Below are 13,405 nucleotides of genomic sequence, written 5' to 3' on the forward strand. Positions count from 1 at the left end.
AAAAGTGATTTGAGTTCCTTCTTTCCAAAAACTCCTCAACATGTTTTGTTCAGACTCTGGTATCTATCTGTTCATTCAGCGTACGCTGTCAGAGACTCAAGCTAACCGCGGTAACAAGCATGACGGCAATATGCCATCAATACGTTGAGAAGTCCAACTTCAACATAAACCGATAATGTGGCCGCTCGCGTTTCGGTGCGGGCTCAGACGTGAGCACCGAGCAGATGGTGCGCTGGCTTCAGGCCCGAAGCTGCTGAGACGCCTCAGGCTACTTTTGTCAGTGTTCAGCTCGACGAGAAGAGTGCTCCTCCTCCTCTTTTGCGTCAAACCCCTGGATGGGAAGCCGCAACGCTAGATGAAGTGCATCAGCAGCACTGGTGAGCCGTCTGGGCCAGAAAGGCCTTCTCTGTTGTCTTAAACACAATTGAAGCACTGACCTCCATTTACAGCTTAAATTCTACCACTTGTGCAATGAATTAATATTCCAATCTATTCTCTTAATTTTATTTGATTGTCTTAGTTGCACTGCTGCTTTGTTTCACGAGATGATGATGTTCCCATGATTATCCAAGGGCCTTCACAACAAATAATTGCATTTTTTCTTTTTTTTTTTTAACTGATTCTGACTACAAATCTAGTTTATAGACAAGAAATACTCTACAGTGTTATTATTCTTTCGCAAAACCTAATGCAACGGGACAGAGGTTGCGCCTTTTTTCCAAATTGCTGCTAGCTATTTGTCTACATGGTGTATTTCAAGTCGCACTCGTGCATTGTTGAGCCTCGGGTTTGTTCGCTCTTCTCTGGCTTCACTTCTTTTCTTCTAACGCTTGTGGTTGGTGGCTGATGTGCTGATGTGAATCGCATTAAGTGGACAGCTCATGAATCACGGACAAAAGGAACGCCTGACTGATGGCCTCTCTCAAGTCCGGTCAGGGTTGCCTTCAACGCGCAGTGTATACTTGGAAATCGTTCAATAACGCTGACATTCTGACGCTCTATAACTTTCCAATTATTTATTGAGGTATGGTACGATTATGGTACTTGTCTTTTGTTCCCATGTGTAGTATGTGACTCACTACAACGTTTTGGGCCCACCTTGATTACCTGTACCTTGTTCTCCATTGTTAGCCAGCAGACCGACATGTCACATCTTAGTCACGACCCATGCAGAGTGTTCATGTGTCTATCCACCACTAGGCCTACAGGAAGTGGCGTTAGAACAGCTAGAAGGTTTCACCATGGAGATATTGCACAATTTCCAATGCGCTACACAAAATGGTCAATGACGAGCAATGTTTGGGAATTTGAGGAGTAGGGGATTTTGACACATCCTTTGCCAAGGAGTTCGAGAAGCCTCAAGAAAAACTGCAGTCTTAGCCACTGGAATCTGGAATGGTTTCCGAAAAGAAAAATGAGGAAAGCAGGTGTCAACAATCACATTGGTCACATTGATTCCGTCACACAATCTTTGTGGCGCAATGTCTATTGATTTTGAATTGTTCTCAAGGAGTCCCAATTTTCTCTCTTAAACAGGAAGTAATGGATTCCTGATTGACTTTCTTGATTCACCGGGTGAAGATGCTGCTGTTTATGCTTTAGTACATTAAAGACTTCCTGTTCTATTCAGAGTTTGATTCCTACGGCGCCGAAGATCTTTTATCACAACCTGGTCTCGACGATTAGTTCCGTGGTGAGCGCATCTTAAGTGCCATGACTACCCAAGAGTCCAAACATAATAAAGATCAAGTGTTTGCATACAACAGACGAAGCACGTTGAGGCTCCACCCCGCAACAGCATGGCCACACCGCCGGCGTCCACCAACCGGTGCCAATTCGCCGGACGTCGTGCCAAACCAAATGAGTCAGATGACAACAGCCCATGTCGGCACCGTTGAAGTTTGACACAACCCCTTACGTCTGGGACGAGCGTGTCGGACGCCTCGGTCTTCGGAGCGCCGCCATGTCGAGTGCCGCCAAGGTGAGCTTGCCCGTGACCGCCGTCAGGATAAGCAGGTGCATGCTGGGAGGGTTTGGTGACTTTCGTGAGGGCAGGCGAGCACGCGCTTCGATCGATCCGACACATCCACTCGCGACACTTGACTGATCAAACGGACCTAGGAAGTCATATGAATTTACAACGTCCCATTGGCTCTAAGCAAACAATTTCAAAGCATTTCGTTGGGACAAAAATGAGTTAGTGAGTTTTATAGAGATTTAATCCATTACTGTTGTTTCAAATACCCATTTTACGTTTTTTGTCTATTGTATGTTTTGTGTACGCTAAAAAATAAATGTCAGAAATGACTCACTAGTTAGCCGGTGCAACAAAGGGTATTTTTCACTGATTACTAACGCCTAGTGAAGCGATTATTTGGAGGACTGCTCGAGCCACATCTGCATTGACGGCACTATAAGGGGGGGGCGACACATTCCAACAGCAATACAAAATGCTCATCTCATCGTACAAGTCAGCGTGAAGCGGATTGATAGCGATTCCGCGACTTGCCAGAATTTTTTCCCCCTTTTCTCAGTTCTTCTTCGTCACCTTTGCGAGAGGAGCGTGCCTCTCATTGGCTGCCTCCTTTCACTCACCGCCCCCTCCTGCCTGTTGTTGTAATGAGGCTTTTAAAGACCATCATGCATCATAGCCCCCGCCGCCTCTCTCTGGGGAGGGGGGTGTAAATAAGCGCTCCTCCTCCCTCCTTTGCTCCATCCATCCCTCCTCCCGCCGCTCCTTTTCCCATCCTTTCACACGTCGCGGTGAGGCGAGGTGAAGCTCCTCGGTGCCGATTCTTACAGTCTGCTCCCCACCCCCCATACCGCTCTTCTCCTTGCCGCTTTCACCCACACGGGGCAGCCGAGTAACCCGAGGCTACACTTGCTGCCACCTACCCCCCATACCCCTCTCCCCCTCACCTCCGCGACGCAATCCAACCTACCTGACACTCCACCGCCTCCCCCTTCTCTATACTCGCATCCCAGCCTGGCGACCGAAGGCTCAGGCAAGGGAAGAAGCAGGAGTAGGATTAGGAGCGTGGGAGCAGCATGGAGGGCAGCTTTGACACCGAGGAGAGTTTTGACGACCCGTCGTGTCTTGCCCCGCAGCCGCCCGGATCCGTGTCGCCCGCCAGGAGGCGAGTCCACGAGGTGAAGGAGACCAAGACCACGGTAAGTGACTTTCCTCGGCCGTCTCCGGCCTCAGCGGGTTTTGAGTGTCTGTTTTGTGTTTGACTACTCGTCTGTCAACATTCCATCTATTCCTTTTTGATGATGCCGATCCTTTATAGGGTTCAGATGAGCTGGAGTCTTTCCCACCAGACAGACCTAAAACATCCTGAAACATATAGACAAAAAAGCAATCCCTCGTACGTACCAAGCATTTAGGTGCATGATGCCGGAATACGTGGAGAAACGGACTTGGGGAGGTCATGCAAAATCCATTTGAACCCCAAACCTCAGACCTGTGAGGCATACATTCGCCGCGCTACCCTTTCAAACAGTTGAATCAACAGAAGAAGATGCGGACTGCTTTCTTCTCGGTTTTCGTCTCCTTCCCGTTCTCTTCTTTAAAGTCCCCACCTTCCCTCTTTTCATTATGTCAGTTAATGATGCGTGGAAGCAAGGGGCAGGGTGGAGCGAGGGCCGTGCGGTAACACCGGTTTTGTGACCTGCGGCCGAGATGCAGCAGGTCCAGTTTCCATGGCGACAGAAGCCCGGGCTGACATCATACTAAAATAACGTCGGAAAAAGACGCAAACGACACCTTGTGGACCATTGTGAAGCAAAATTACAGTCGATGACTGCCACATACCAGGAAATTGGGAACTGCACATCTACCAATGCGCAGTAATGAAAACTGTGACCTTGCTTTGGGCCTACTCCTTTTGAACCGCAAAAACATAATGTGATTGTCAAGTAAGACGCGTATTCCCAGTTTGTGGACATGATTCAGGGCAACCACCCTGAGAAAAGCCCACCACAGCCAAGGAAGGCAAATTACACACCGTACTGGGACCATGTTGGAGAGAGAGCAAGAGCTAGTGAAATTCTCGGATGAAAGAGATCGCCAAGAATCGTTTCTGGAATCAAGAACGAAAGTTTGCAGACGATCAGCTTGCAGTTCCATCCTTTAACGATGCCGATTAGCAACACAGCGGTATCATTTCTTTATATCTGTAAAACAACAACAAAATTTAAACACTGTTAAAAAAAACAATTGTACTTTATCTATATAATGTACTGTAGTTATTACAAAAACTTTTTTTCCACACAACAATGTCAACCATCAAACGTTTTTAATTTTTAAAAAATCAATTTTTTGCTTATGCCATGGGCCGCATAAATGTGGATGGCGGGCCGCAAATGGCCCCCGAGCCATAGTCTGGACGCCGCTGCTGTAGCTCTTAAACTGGATTTCAAAAATATGGAATGCTCAAACGGTGTTCCTTACACACAAACGCACACACGATTCCATCGTCAGTGTGACGTCAGGTGTTTTTGTGCGCCTCACGTTACACTCTTGCACACACCGTTGCCATGGAGACACACACACACACACACACACACACACACACACGCATGGTTGACCCTCAGATGGAAAATGGAGCCCTAACCTTGTTTTGACCTTCACGGTGACTTGTCTCGAGTTGGGGCGAGCTGAGGCATTTAGGGGGTGTTAATTTGGGTCCCATTTTGTCCAGACCCGGTGCTGAAAAACGAAAGCGGAGGCAACAGATTGTTTTCTTGGGGGTAAAAACGTTTCAAGAGGGCAAGTCACGTGTTGCCTAGCAACAGCCGAACGGAGCATGCCAGCAGATCATATCGTACATCCCCGTATCGCCATCGACCAGTTCCTTACTGGTGTCGGATGTCGCCGCCGCCGCCGCGCGATAAACGTGTCGGATGGCGGGCGTCTGCATGGCAACTGTTGTCATGGCAACCATTGTCATGGCAGCTGTCACTTTGATCTACCGGGCGGAAAATTAGCAAAGTGACGCTCGCTAAATCGGCCACTTTTTCGCAACGTGTCCCGAAGCCAATTGTGTGCGTGCACGCGCGCGTGCGTGCAATTATGTAAGCGGGTTGTGTTAGTCATCTGTTTGTGGTCCACTGGGACATTATGGGATGGAGACTTGATTTTGGTTAGAGTGAAACAATGCTGAAACAGAAGCAGTGAAACGGTGCTTCTTGCAAAGGCTAGCTTTCATCACACACCTTGACTCGTGAGTGTAATTTGTTCCGTTACCATGCTCATAACTCATTATTTTTCCACATTTGAGAAAATTCTAGAAAAATTCTATATTTTTAGAACAATTCTATATTTGTTTTCTGCAATACTGTAAGTATTTTGGGCGATTCGTATGGATGAATGAAAAGTTCAAAACAAGAGACCGGCGCTGTGATCCAACCAAAGGGCAAAAGGAGAAGGGGTTAATGTTCCTGGGAAAGAAGATAGCAGCATGGACTGGTAAACCGCATCCCCCATTATCACAAAATGACTGTTGACAGTGTTGACAGATGTCTCCCCCAACCCTTGAGGGCAGCAATGGCTCTTGTACCCAGGGCCAACCCAAATGAATAAATGAGGAGCGGAATGGTTCTCAACCTTTATTCATTTATGTACCTCCTGTGAAATCTTTTTTTCTGCCAACTTTATCTGGATCAGGACAAAGCATTTTCAGATGGGGGGGGTATGAAAAAGGCATAAAACATTTTGCAACACACTTTAGTAACACGTTCCAGTAAATTTGCTCTTAATTGGGAAAGATAAGAGGAAGTGGACCTATCAGGGCATAAAAAGCTCATGAACTCATGAGCGCTTTTTAGCCCCAGGGGTACTCATGCCCCCATTTGAGGACTACTGCTCTAGTCTAGTGGTGACACTTGATCCAATAGAGGGAATCACCACTAGATATGTGTGCTCGATGATCACACAGATGGTATGTGTGTTACATAACTTTAAGCATGAGACTAATTAGGGACGTTCGCTGGAGTCTTGACACGGACCACACTGACCGTATTAGCCCCCCTCTCTCCCCCATCTTCCCCGAAGGCTTCCGTGTCGCCGTGGCAACAGAGCTTTTCTCCTGACTGCTTGACCTTTTTCCTCCTCCGCGCCAGCGCTTTACCTTGCAAACGTTGTGTATACTTTCCTTTTTCCCGCTCTGATTTTCTGTCCGCCGTCTTCCCGACGTGACCTCTTGTGTGTTCTTCCTCTGACTTCCTGCCTGTTCCTGCTCTCACTTCCCGTGTTTATTGGGACCTCGGTCCCGTCTGTGCAGATCAACGGCGTGACATTCCCGCTTCCCGGAGAAGGACCCGAGCAGCAACTGCTCAAACCCAACGAATGGAGTTACTGCGATTACTTCTGGGTCAGTTTGGCAAGCATGTCACTCAGAACCCCCATATCATCCTGAGAGCCAGCTTATCCATTTTTGGTCATTGGTGCGGCCGTTTTGTCTCTGAAAGACAGTTCTCAGGAGGAAATGCAAACATATATACGTATACTTTGCACATCAGACAAAACAGAATTCAAGACTGTTCATTTAAACCTGTTCGACCAATATTGGAAGCTGGATTTCCTGTGTACGAGCCGGACTTCCTGTCTTGCAGGCGGACAAGAAGGACCCCCAGGGGGCCGCCTCGGTGGGTGGCTTCGAGGTTCTGCTGCAGAAGCAACTGAAGGGCAAACAAATGCAGAAGGAGATGGCCGAGTTTGTCCACGAGAGGTACATCTCGCAAATACAAACATACAATTTGTGTTTATAGAGGCCAAATGGACAAAATCAAAATATAAAAAAAAGGCCCCTTTTTTTTAATCAGCTCTTTTACACGTTTTTTAATCGTAATGTTCACAATTTGTGTCATTATAACTAAAACAATTCAGTGAAATGTTCACTGATTGAATTGTTTGTTAAACATCTCTATAAAATGACTGACATAAAGCAAGTTTATATTTGCCGGAAATCAAGAGGTGATCTATTCTAGAGACAAACTATAAAATGGATTCCCAACACAGCTCATCGTTTTCATTCTGTTTGCGTTCCAGGATCAAGATTGAGGAGGAATATGCCAAGAACTTGTCGAAACTTTCCCTCAGCACTCTGGCGGCGCAGGAAGAAGGGTGAGAGGGGGCGCAAATTAGGTTCAGATTAGCTCGATTGATATTTAATATAAAATAACAATGAAACAATAGATAAATCAATCAATTTACAACACACAACATTTGCACAGTTTTGCATGAAATGACTTGATGTTCTCATTGATGTGCTCTTAATTTGAAAAGACTAGCATACTGGTTCCGTCACGACAGTAAAATTCCTTGAATTAGATTTGCTTGTACTTAAAGAGTCCCCATTGAAATCTCGCATAGTTCCTGAAGTGCCTTCACCTACTCCCATTTGAGAACCACTGGATTGGTGACTAGCGTACCTAATGAAGTGACTTGATTAGCAGGTGTGCCTAATGAAGTGTCTTGGTCGTGGTCAGGACCCTGGGAGAAGCTTGGACACAGCTGAAGAAAAGTCTACATGACGAAGCCGAAGTCCACCTCAAGTTCTCCAACAAGGTACCTCTTTTTTTTTCTGTGTTTAATCTACTGGGGATTGCGTTCAATGAACGCGGCGCCAACTTAACGTTCACGAGCTGGAGTCCATTTTGCCAGAAATACCCGAAGCTGCGCGGAATCCGTCTTCCTTTTATGATGCTGTGTTTATGGCAAAAGACGGCAATTAATAAACGGGTCAAATGGAATACCTTTCCGTGTTTTCTCTCTGCTGCACTGTTGGATCCGATGGAAACATCATAGCTTTTACACCATCTTCTCGATTTCAGTGATATTTCTGTGCGTGTACAAGGATGGGCTCGGACCTTGGTTCAGTCCGCTCACTTCTTTTATCGAAAATAATGACATAAGAACCTCGGCTAACGCAAGCTAGTGTTCGCTAAAAAGTCACCGGCTGCAAACAACTACCTGACGTTTGCCCGTTACGGTAATTATTGTAAGAATACGGCCAATATAAAAATGCACATCTGTGCAACAAAACTTGACTTATGTGGCTGACGGATCAACCTTCCTGGAATGGTGTCTCATGTTTGGGGAAATTACGGTACGTAGTTGCGCGGATGCTTACTTACGTCCCCTTTGTTGCGTTTAGCTTCACTCCGAGGTCGAGAAGCCTCTGCTGACGTTCCGAGCCGACAACTTCAAGAAGGATCTGAAAAAGTACGACCATCACATCGCGGACCTCAGGAAACAACTCGCCAGCAGATACGCCGGCGTCGAGAAGGTACTTGGATTCACTCGTCTTCCGGCCGCCTTTTGCTCAGCGGCGCCCTCCTCAGGACACTCTCCGCACTGTGCCGTTTTCAGGCCCGGAAAGCTCTGGCCGAGCGCCAGAAGGATCTGGAAGTCAAGACGCAGCAGCTGGAGATCAAACTCAGCAACAAGACGGAAGAAGACATCAAAAAGGCTCGCAGGAAATCCACGCAAGCAGGTTGCACCACGCGACAAAATTTCAGCAGTTTATATCGGGGGGGGGGGGGCTATCCTTTTTTTCAATGATGTACCTCGGCCCTTAACCAAGCTAAAGCACTTATGGGCGAAGACCACATCTTTGAAACAACATTTGTCGTAGTTTCTCTCGGCGTATTTTATTCAGCAACTCCAGAGGATAAATCGTGTAACATAGGTGGTGTCGGAAAATTGTTCCACTAATAAAAATATTTACGACAATAAAGGCAAAGGAGTCACGCTCATACAAATTCCATGTTCCAACTGATTTGCTCTCAATTTGATGATGTCAAAAGACTGCACTGCAAAGATGAATCAAGAGTTTGAGCGAATATAATGATTTTATGTTTATATTGCTTACATGCGTTTTTTTGTTTGTTTGTTTGATTTTAGGAGATGACCTAATGCGCTGCATAGACCTTTACAACCAGGCCCAGTCTAAATGGTTTGAGGAGATGGTGACCACCAGCATGGTAAGATGAGAACAATTCTTCATCTTATTGTAGGAAAAGAGCTTCTCCTGTCTCAAAACAGAGTGTGTTTTTAAACTATGGTAATAATAAGAAGCAGCACTAAAATGGCGTTGTTGTTGCGTCCAATCAGGAACTGGAAAAGCTGGAGGTGGATCGCATCGAGTGGATCCAGCAACATCTGCGTCAGTACACCACGCTGAGGCATGAGACGGACATGTTCAACCAGGGGGTGAGTTGAAGCCGTTTTCTCATGGCCAAAATTTGATCACCAGAAAATGCACTTATAAATGAGAACGGACATCTTCCATTTCAGAGTCATGTAAAGCATGATAATGCCATCCAGTGAACATGAGTGCTAATTGCACGCTCATCCTCTGTATTAAACATTTTCGTATTACACTTATATTACTGTGTTGCGTTTCAGTAGCAGTGTAACTGTAGAACTACAAACATGGTGTTAACTTGTATAAATAATCTGCGACGCCCGCTTGAAGACGGTTAAAACTGTTGATTGAATTATTTACTCACGTTTTCAGTGAATTTGATGTGATTTTAGAGACCGGTTTGGTTTTGGCCCTATATGGGTCTGTCTGTATGCTACGTATAAATCTTAAATATTAAAATTTGCACATACAGTATTACAATGCATTTTGCTTCTTCTTATAGGCACCTTCCATTTTTAATTTTGCAAAGGTTACAGGTTATATATGGGAAATTTAGTTGGTAGCCCAGATGTCCTTTGCGATTTCAACGAGTTGCGATGCAATCCTTCCATTTCGAGCTAACGAGATCATTTTTAGCCTCTCCTTTAATGTGGTCGGTCCATTTTTGAAACAAAAGCCAAAGGGTCGGAAAATAATAAGGATGCACTACCTATTTGTGTCCAGACGGTGGAACCAGTGGACCAGTTGTTGCAGAAGGTGGACCCGGCCAAGGACCGAGAGCTTTGGGTCCAAGACAACAAGACAGGTCATGTCAGGCCTGTGGACTTGGACATCTGAAGCTAGGGACAGCCAGAATAAAAGCCAGAACCAGCATGTTCCTATGTTCCTGCTCGCTTCTTCTACTGCTTCCGCCGTACTTACGTCACTCAAGTTTTCTTCGACGTTTTGGTGTCTCGTTTAAGAAAAAAAACAAAAAGAAAGTCTCGGTATGATTCCCTTTTATTTTTGGATATCAAGAGGAACTCGTGGTGGAATATTTTCATATTTTCAAAGATATGGCTGCTGGACACGCATGCTTCTTCTCCGCGCACGAAAACCTGGATGAGAGGCGGGAAAAAAAGGTGGAAGGCGTCACACTGGTGAAAACCTTCTTGTGCCTCAAGTGTTTGGAAGGAACCTGGGAGACCACGTGGACCAAATTTAGTTTTCTTGTTACGCTTACTTTATCTGACTCAAACCACACGTGGGTAACACATATATATATATATATATATATATATATATATATATATATATATTTATAAACATGCATGTTGTCAGTTGGGTTGTCAGTTGGGTTCCTTTTTTCGCCATCATTTCCACTGTCATATTTTTGCTATGTGTACACAGATGACAGTTTGGTGGCGCCCCTTGGCTGCTTACCTGTAACTGCATGTGCAGTATTTTATGTGTGAGTGTGCGTGTGCGCAAGCACGCAATTGTACATTGTATTTTTGTGTTTTATTTGTATTCTGTTTTGTGGTCTCACACTCGTCGTGTTTTGTTGTTGTTTCATTGTCGTCTAGTCAATGTTCCCAGTTTGCTGTCCGTCTCATCTTGTGTGGAATGTTTTTGTTGAGCGCACTGTGGAATGCATCCTGTCCGCCATATTAATAATTATATATAAAAAAAAAAAATAATAAAGCTCCTCTTGGAAAAGTCAGCTTGTTGTCTTTGTTATGTAAGCGCCACATGAGGGTGAAACAAACCCCGGGGGGGGGGGGGGGGGGGATGTTGGACCTGTTTTGTCCCAGCGAGCATGTTGAGGAGAACGATGATGCAGGTAGAGCAGAGGTGTCCAAACTACGGAGCGAGGGACATTTGCGGCCCGCAATCCATATTTTATCGTCCCGCGGCATGTACTGAAATGACATTTTTCACACGGCCCGCGATGCTATTTTTAAAAGTCATGAAATATGTATACATATATTGTATATATTGTGCATCATAGATAAGTAAAAATGGATCCAGGATGCACCAAATTTGAAATGTGATATTGTGATGAAAATTATAGTCTTGATTTGATGTCATTTTTGGAACTACATTCTTGCACAAGAGAATCACATTACAAGGCAAAGCAAGCGTCAAGAATAATTAAAAGAAAAAAAAAGATATGAAATGTATTCCGCATAAAAGCAAAAAAAAAAAAAAAATGCAGCAAAAAGTTTTAAAACAAGCAATTCTCAAACTTAAATGTGAAGATCTTCTGCAGGGGTGGAAAACAACTGAACATTTTTCTGAAATTTTGCTGTTTCTCTCCTCAAGAGCCACAACCCACACACCTGATTCGAATGATTAGCTCAACAGCTTGCATCAGAGAATCCTTATAACAACCCTGATTTGAATCTGGTGTGTCGGTTGGTGGGAAACATCGAAAACCGGCTGGACCGTAAGTCTCAAGGGCTACCGGTATAGCCTGTTTTCTAGCTATGCTAACGTCACCTCCAGTAGCCCTAGCGCTGGATAGAGGAACTACAGCTGCTATGCCCCTAGAAACACTGAGAACCTAAAACCTCTTTTTTGATCTCATTTTTTGAGCACATTTACATTTTTTTAAATTATTGTTACTATTTTCAGAACTTTTCCTCCATAATTTGTTTACCAACCACTTGTATTCCTTGCGTTTCCTGACAAAGGTAAGGCAGGGCGCGGTTAACGTGATTGGATTGTTCGTTGGGTCGACCTTCAGCTCGCGATAGGATTAGCGCTCTTAACCTGGACCCATCCCAACCCCCGCCGGTTCCTCCTGCACTTAATCAACAGCGTATGTAAACACTTTAAGCTTCGGGTTAGCGTGCTGCTAATTATTCACATCTTATTGCAGTGACACTCCAGGCCCGTGGGGGGCAGCACGTACCTGAGAAACCAACCGTTTTAGCATGAGCTAACATCAGTCACTCATTCGCTCCTCCCTAACCATTATCAAGGGATTTCTTTTTTTTTAGTTAATTTATGGCGCGAAACCTGTTAGTTATGCATGAAACTCCTCAACTCATTTTAACATAGTTCCTTGACACCAAGACACTGACAGATCATGCTAAAGCAAATAATGGAGAGGTCCCGAAAACAAAAACTGTGAATGCCAAACCACATACTGATGACGGTCTTGATTATTTTTTGTCCAAAATGAGTTGTTGAGAGACACTTCCTGTGCAGTTGCCATGGCAATAATAAGATGCTTCAAAGAGTCTGCTCACTGCTACTACTGTTTCTTCTCCTTCAGCTTGTCTTTAATCTTCTGGGGTTCGTCATACTGGATGAGGCGCAAGATGTCTTTATTGTCCATCACACCCTGGATGAACTCCCCCTCTGAGATTTTGTCTGATAAACAGAAAACAGCATTTTACATACGCACACACACACGCACGTTTGTGTGTGTTCATATGTCAGTTTTGCCAGTGGTTAATTACCATTCTCCTTCTTTCCGAAGAAGCACCAGACCTTTTCCGCTCTCTTCTCCGGCGTGTTCTCGTCTTCGGAAAGGTTCTCCTGGTCTTCGGCTGGTATCATGTTGAAGATGGACTGTGTGGAAGTCACATGCTGTTTTTACCACTTAATCTAGATCTACGGCTGAAGACTCGGTAGTTACGGCGGAACCATGGAAGGATTCTACGGGGTTCGCTCCGTTTGCCGACAAGATTTCAAGTGAGGGTAAAAGACGGTCGTGGAGAAGCGCGGGCGTTCGTACCCTGACGATCTCCAGGATCTCGTTCTTGCTGATGGTCCCGTTTCCATCCACGTCGTAGAGCGCGAAGGCCCACTCCAGCTTCTGGCGGGTCTTCCCGCCCGAGGTCAGGTGAAGCGCAACGATGTACTCCTTAAAATCCAAGGTGCCGTCGGCGTTGGTGTCGAAGCTCCGGAAGACGTGGCGCGCGTAGGCGGTGGGGTCGGCGTCTGGGAAGAAGCTGGCGTAAATACCTTCAAACTGTTCCTTGCTGATTTTCCCGCCGGGGCATTCCTTCAGGAAAGACTGATACCAGGCGCACAGCTCAGCCTCCGAGTACTTGGTGTTGGATTTCAGCTCCTCCAGCAGTTCCTTGGACAACGTGCCGCTCTTGGTGTTCCCCATTGCCGCGTCGTGGTCTTCTCGGCTCGCGCTCGCGCCGGCCTGCTTTCGGAGCGGATTATGGTCACGGTAGCCTCAATCCAGACGGCTCCGTGTCAGATTTAGACGATTGACACGTCACTGAGCTATGACACCTTTGTGAAGACGC

At 45.7% G+C, this 13,405-nt stretch overlaps 2 protein-coding genes across 2 annotated transcripts; one reads left to right on the top strand and one right to left on the bottom strand.

Moving 5' to 3' along the window:
- Nucleotides 1-1,830: 1,830 nt before the first annotated feature.
- Nucleotides 1,831-10,854, top strand: LOC148411128 (growth arrest-specific protein 7-like). Its single transcript, XM_088436889.1, has 11 exons — nt 1,831-1,981; nt 2,986-3,171; nt 6,285-6,374; nt 6,616-6,731; nt 7,052-7,126; nt 7,492-7,570; nt 8,160-8,291; nt 8,375-8,498; nt 8,909-8,988; nt 9,119-9,217; nt 9,876-10,854. The coding sequence occupies exons 2-11, from the start codon at nt 3,049-3,051 to the stop codon at nt 9,987-9,989; spliced, it is 1,032 nt and encodes a 343-aa protein (XP_088293015.1). The 5' UTR covers nt 1,831-1,981; nt 2,986-3,048; the 3' UTR covers nt 9,990-10,854.
- On the bottom strand, nt 10,134-13,353 carry rcvrna (recoverin a). The gene is made up of 3 exons (XM_088436893.1): nt 12,880-13,353; nt 12,602-12,713; nt 10,134-12,512 (listed from the first exon to the last, which is right to left on the bottom strand). Exons 1-3 carry the CDS (start codon nt 13,258-13,260, stop codon nt 12,394-12,396), a joined length of 612 nt encoding a protein of 203 aa, XP_088293019.1. The 5' UTR covers nt 13,261-13,353; the 3' UTR covers nt 10,134-12,393.
- Nucleotides 13,354-13,405: the final 52 nt, after the last annotated feature.

Source organism: Hippichthys cyanospilos, chromosome 16 (genome assembly GCF_059441005.1).
Source record: "Hippichthys cyanospilos isolate Australia breed blue-spotted pipefish chromosome 16, RoL_Hcya_1.0, whole genome shotgun sequence".
NCBI classification, from domain to species: Eukaryota; Metazoa; Chordata; class Actinopteri; order Syngnathiformes; family Syngnathidae; genus Hippichthys; species Hippichthys cyanospilos.

Excerpts from the sequence above, each read along its gene's own strand:
- rcvrna (XM_088436893.1), bottom strand. The coding sequence starts at position 13,260 with ATGGGGAACACCAAGAGCGGCACGTTGTCCAAGGAACTGCTGGAGGAG. Across the intron at positions 12,714-12,879 it reads AGATCCTGGAGATCGTCAGG|TCCATCTTCAACATGATACC; the intron begins GTACGAACGCCC and ends ACTTCCACACAG. Across the intron at positions 12,513-12,601 it reads CTTCGGAAAGAAGGAGAATG|ACAAAATCTCAGAGGGGGAG; the intron begins GTAATTAACCAC and ends TCTGTTTATCAG.
- LOC148411128 (XM_088436889.1), top strand. The coding sequence starts at position 3,049 with ATGGAGGGCAGCTTTGACACCGAGGAGAGTTTTGACGACCCGTCGTGT. Across the intron at positions 7,127-7,491 it reads CTGGCGGCGCAGGAAGAAGG|GACCCTGGGAGAAGCTTGGA; the intron begins GTGAGAGGGGGC and ends GGTCGTGGTCAG. Across the intron at positions 8,292-8,374 it reads GATACGCCGGCGTCGAGAAG|GCCCGGAAAGCTCTGGCCGA; the intron begins GTACTTGGATTC and ends TGCCGTTTTCAG.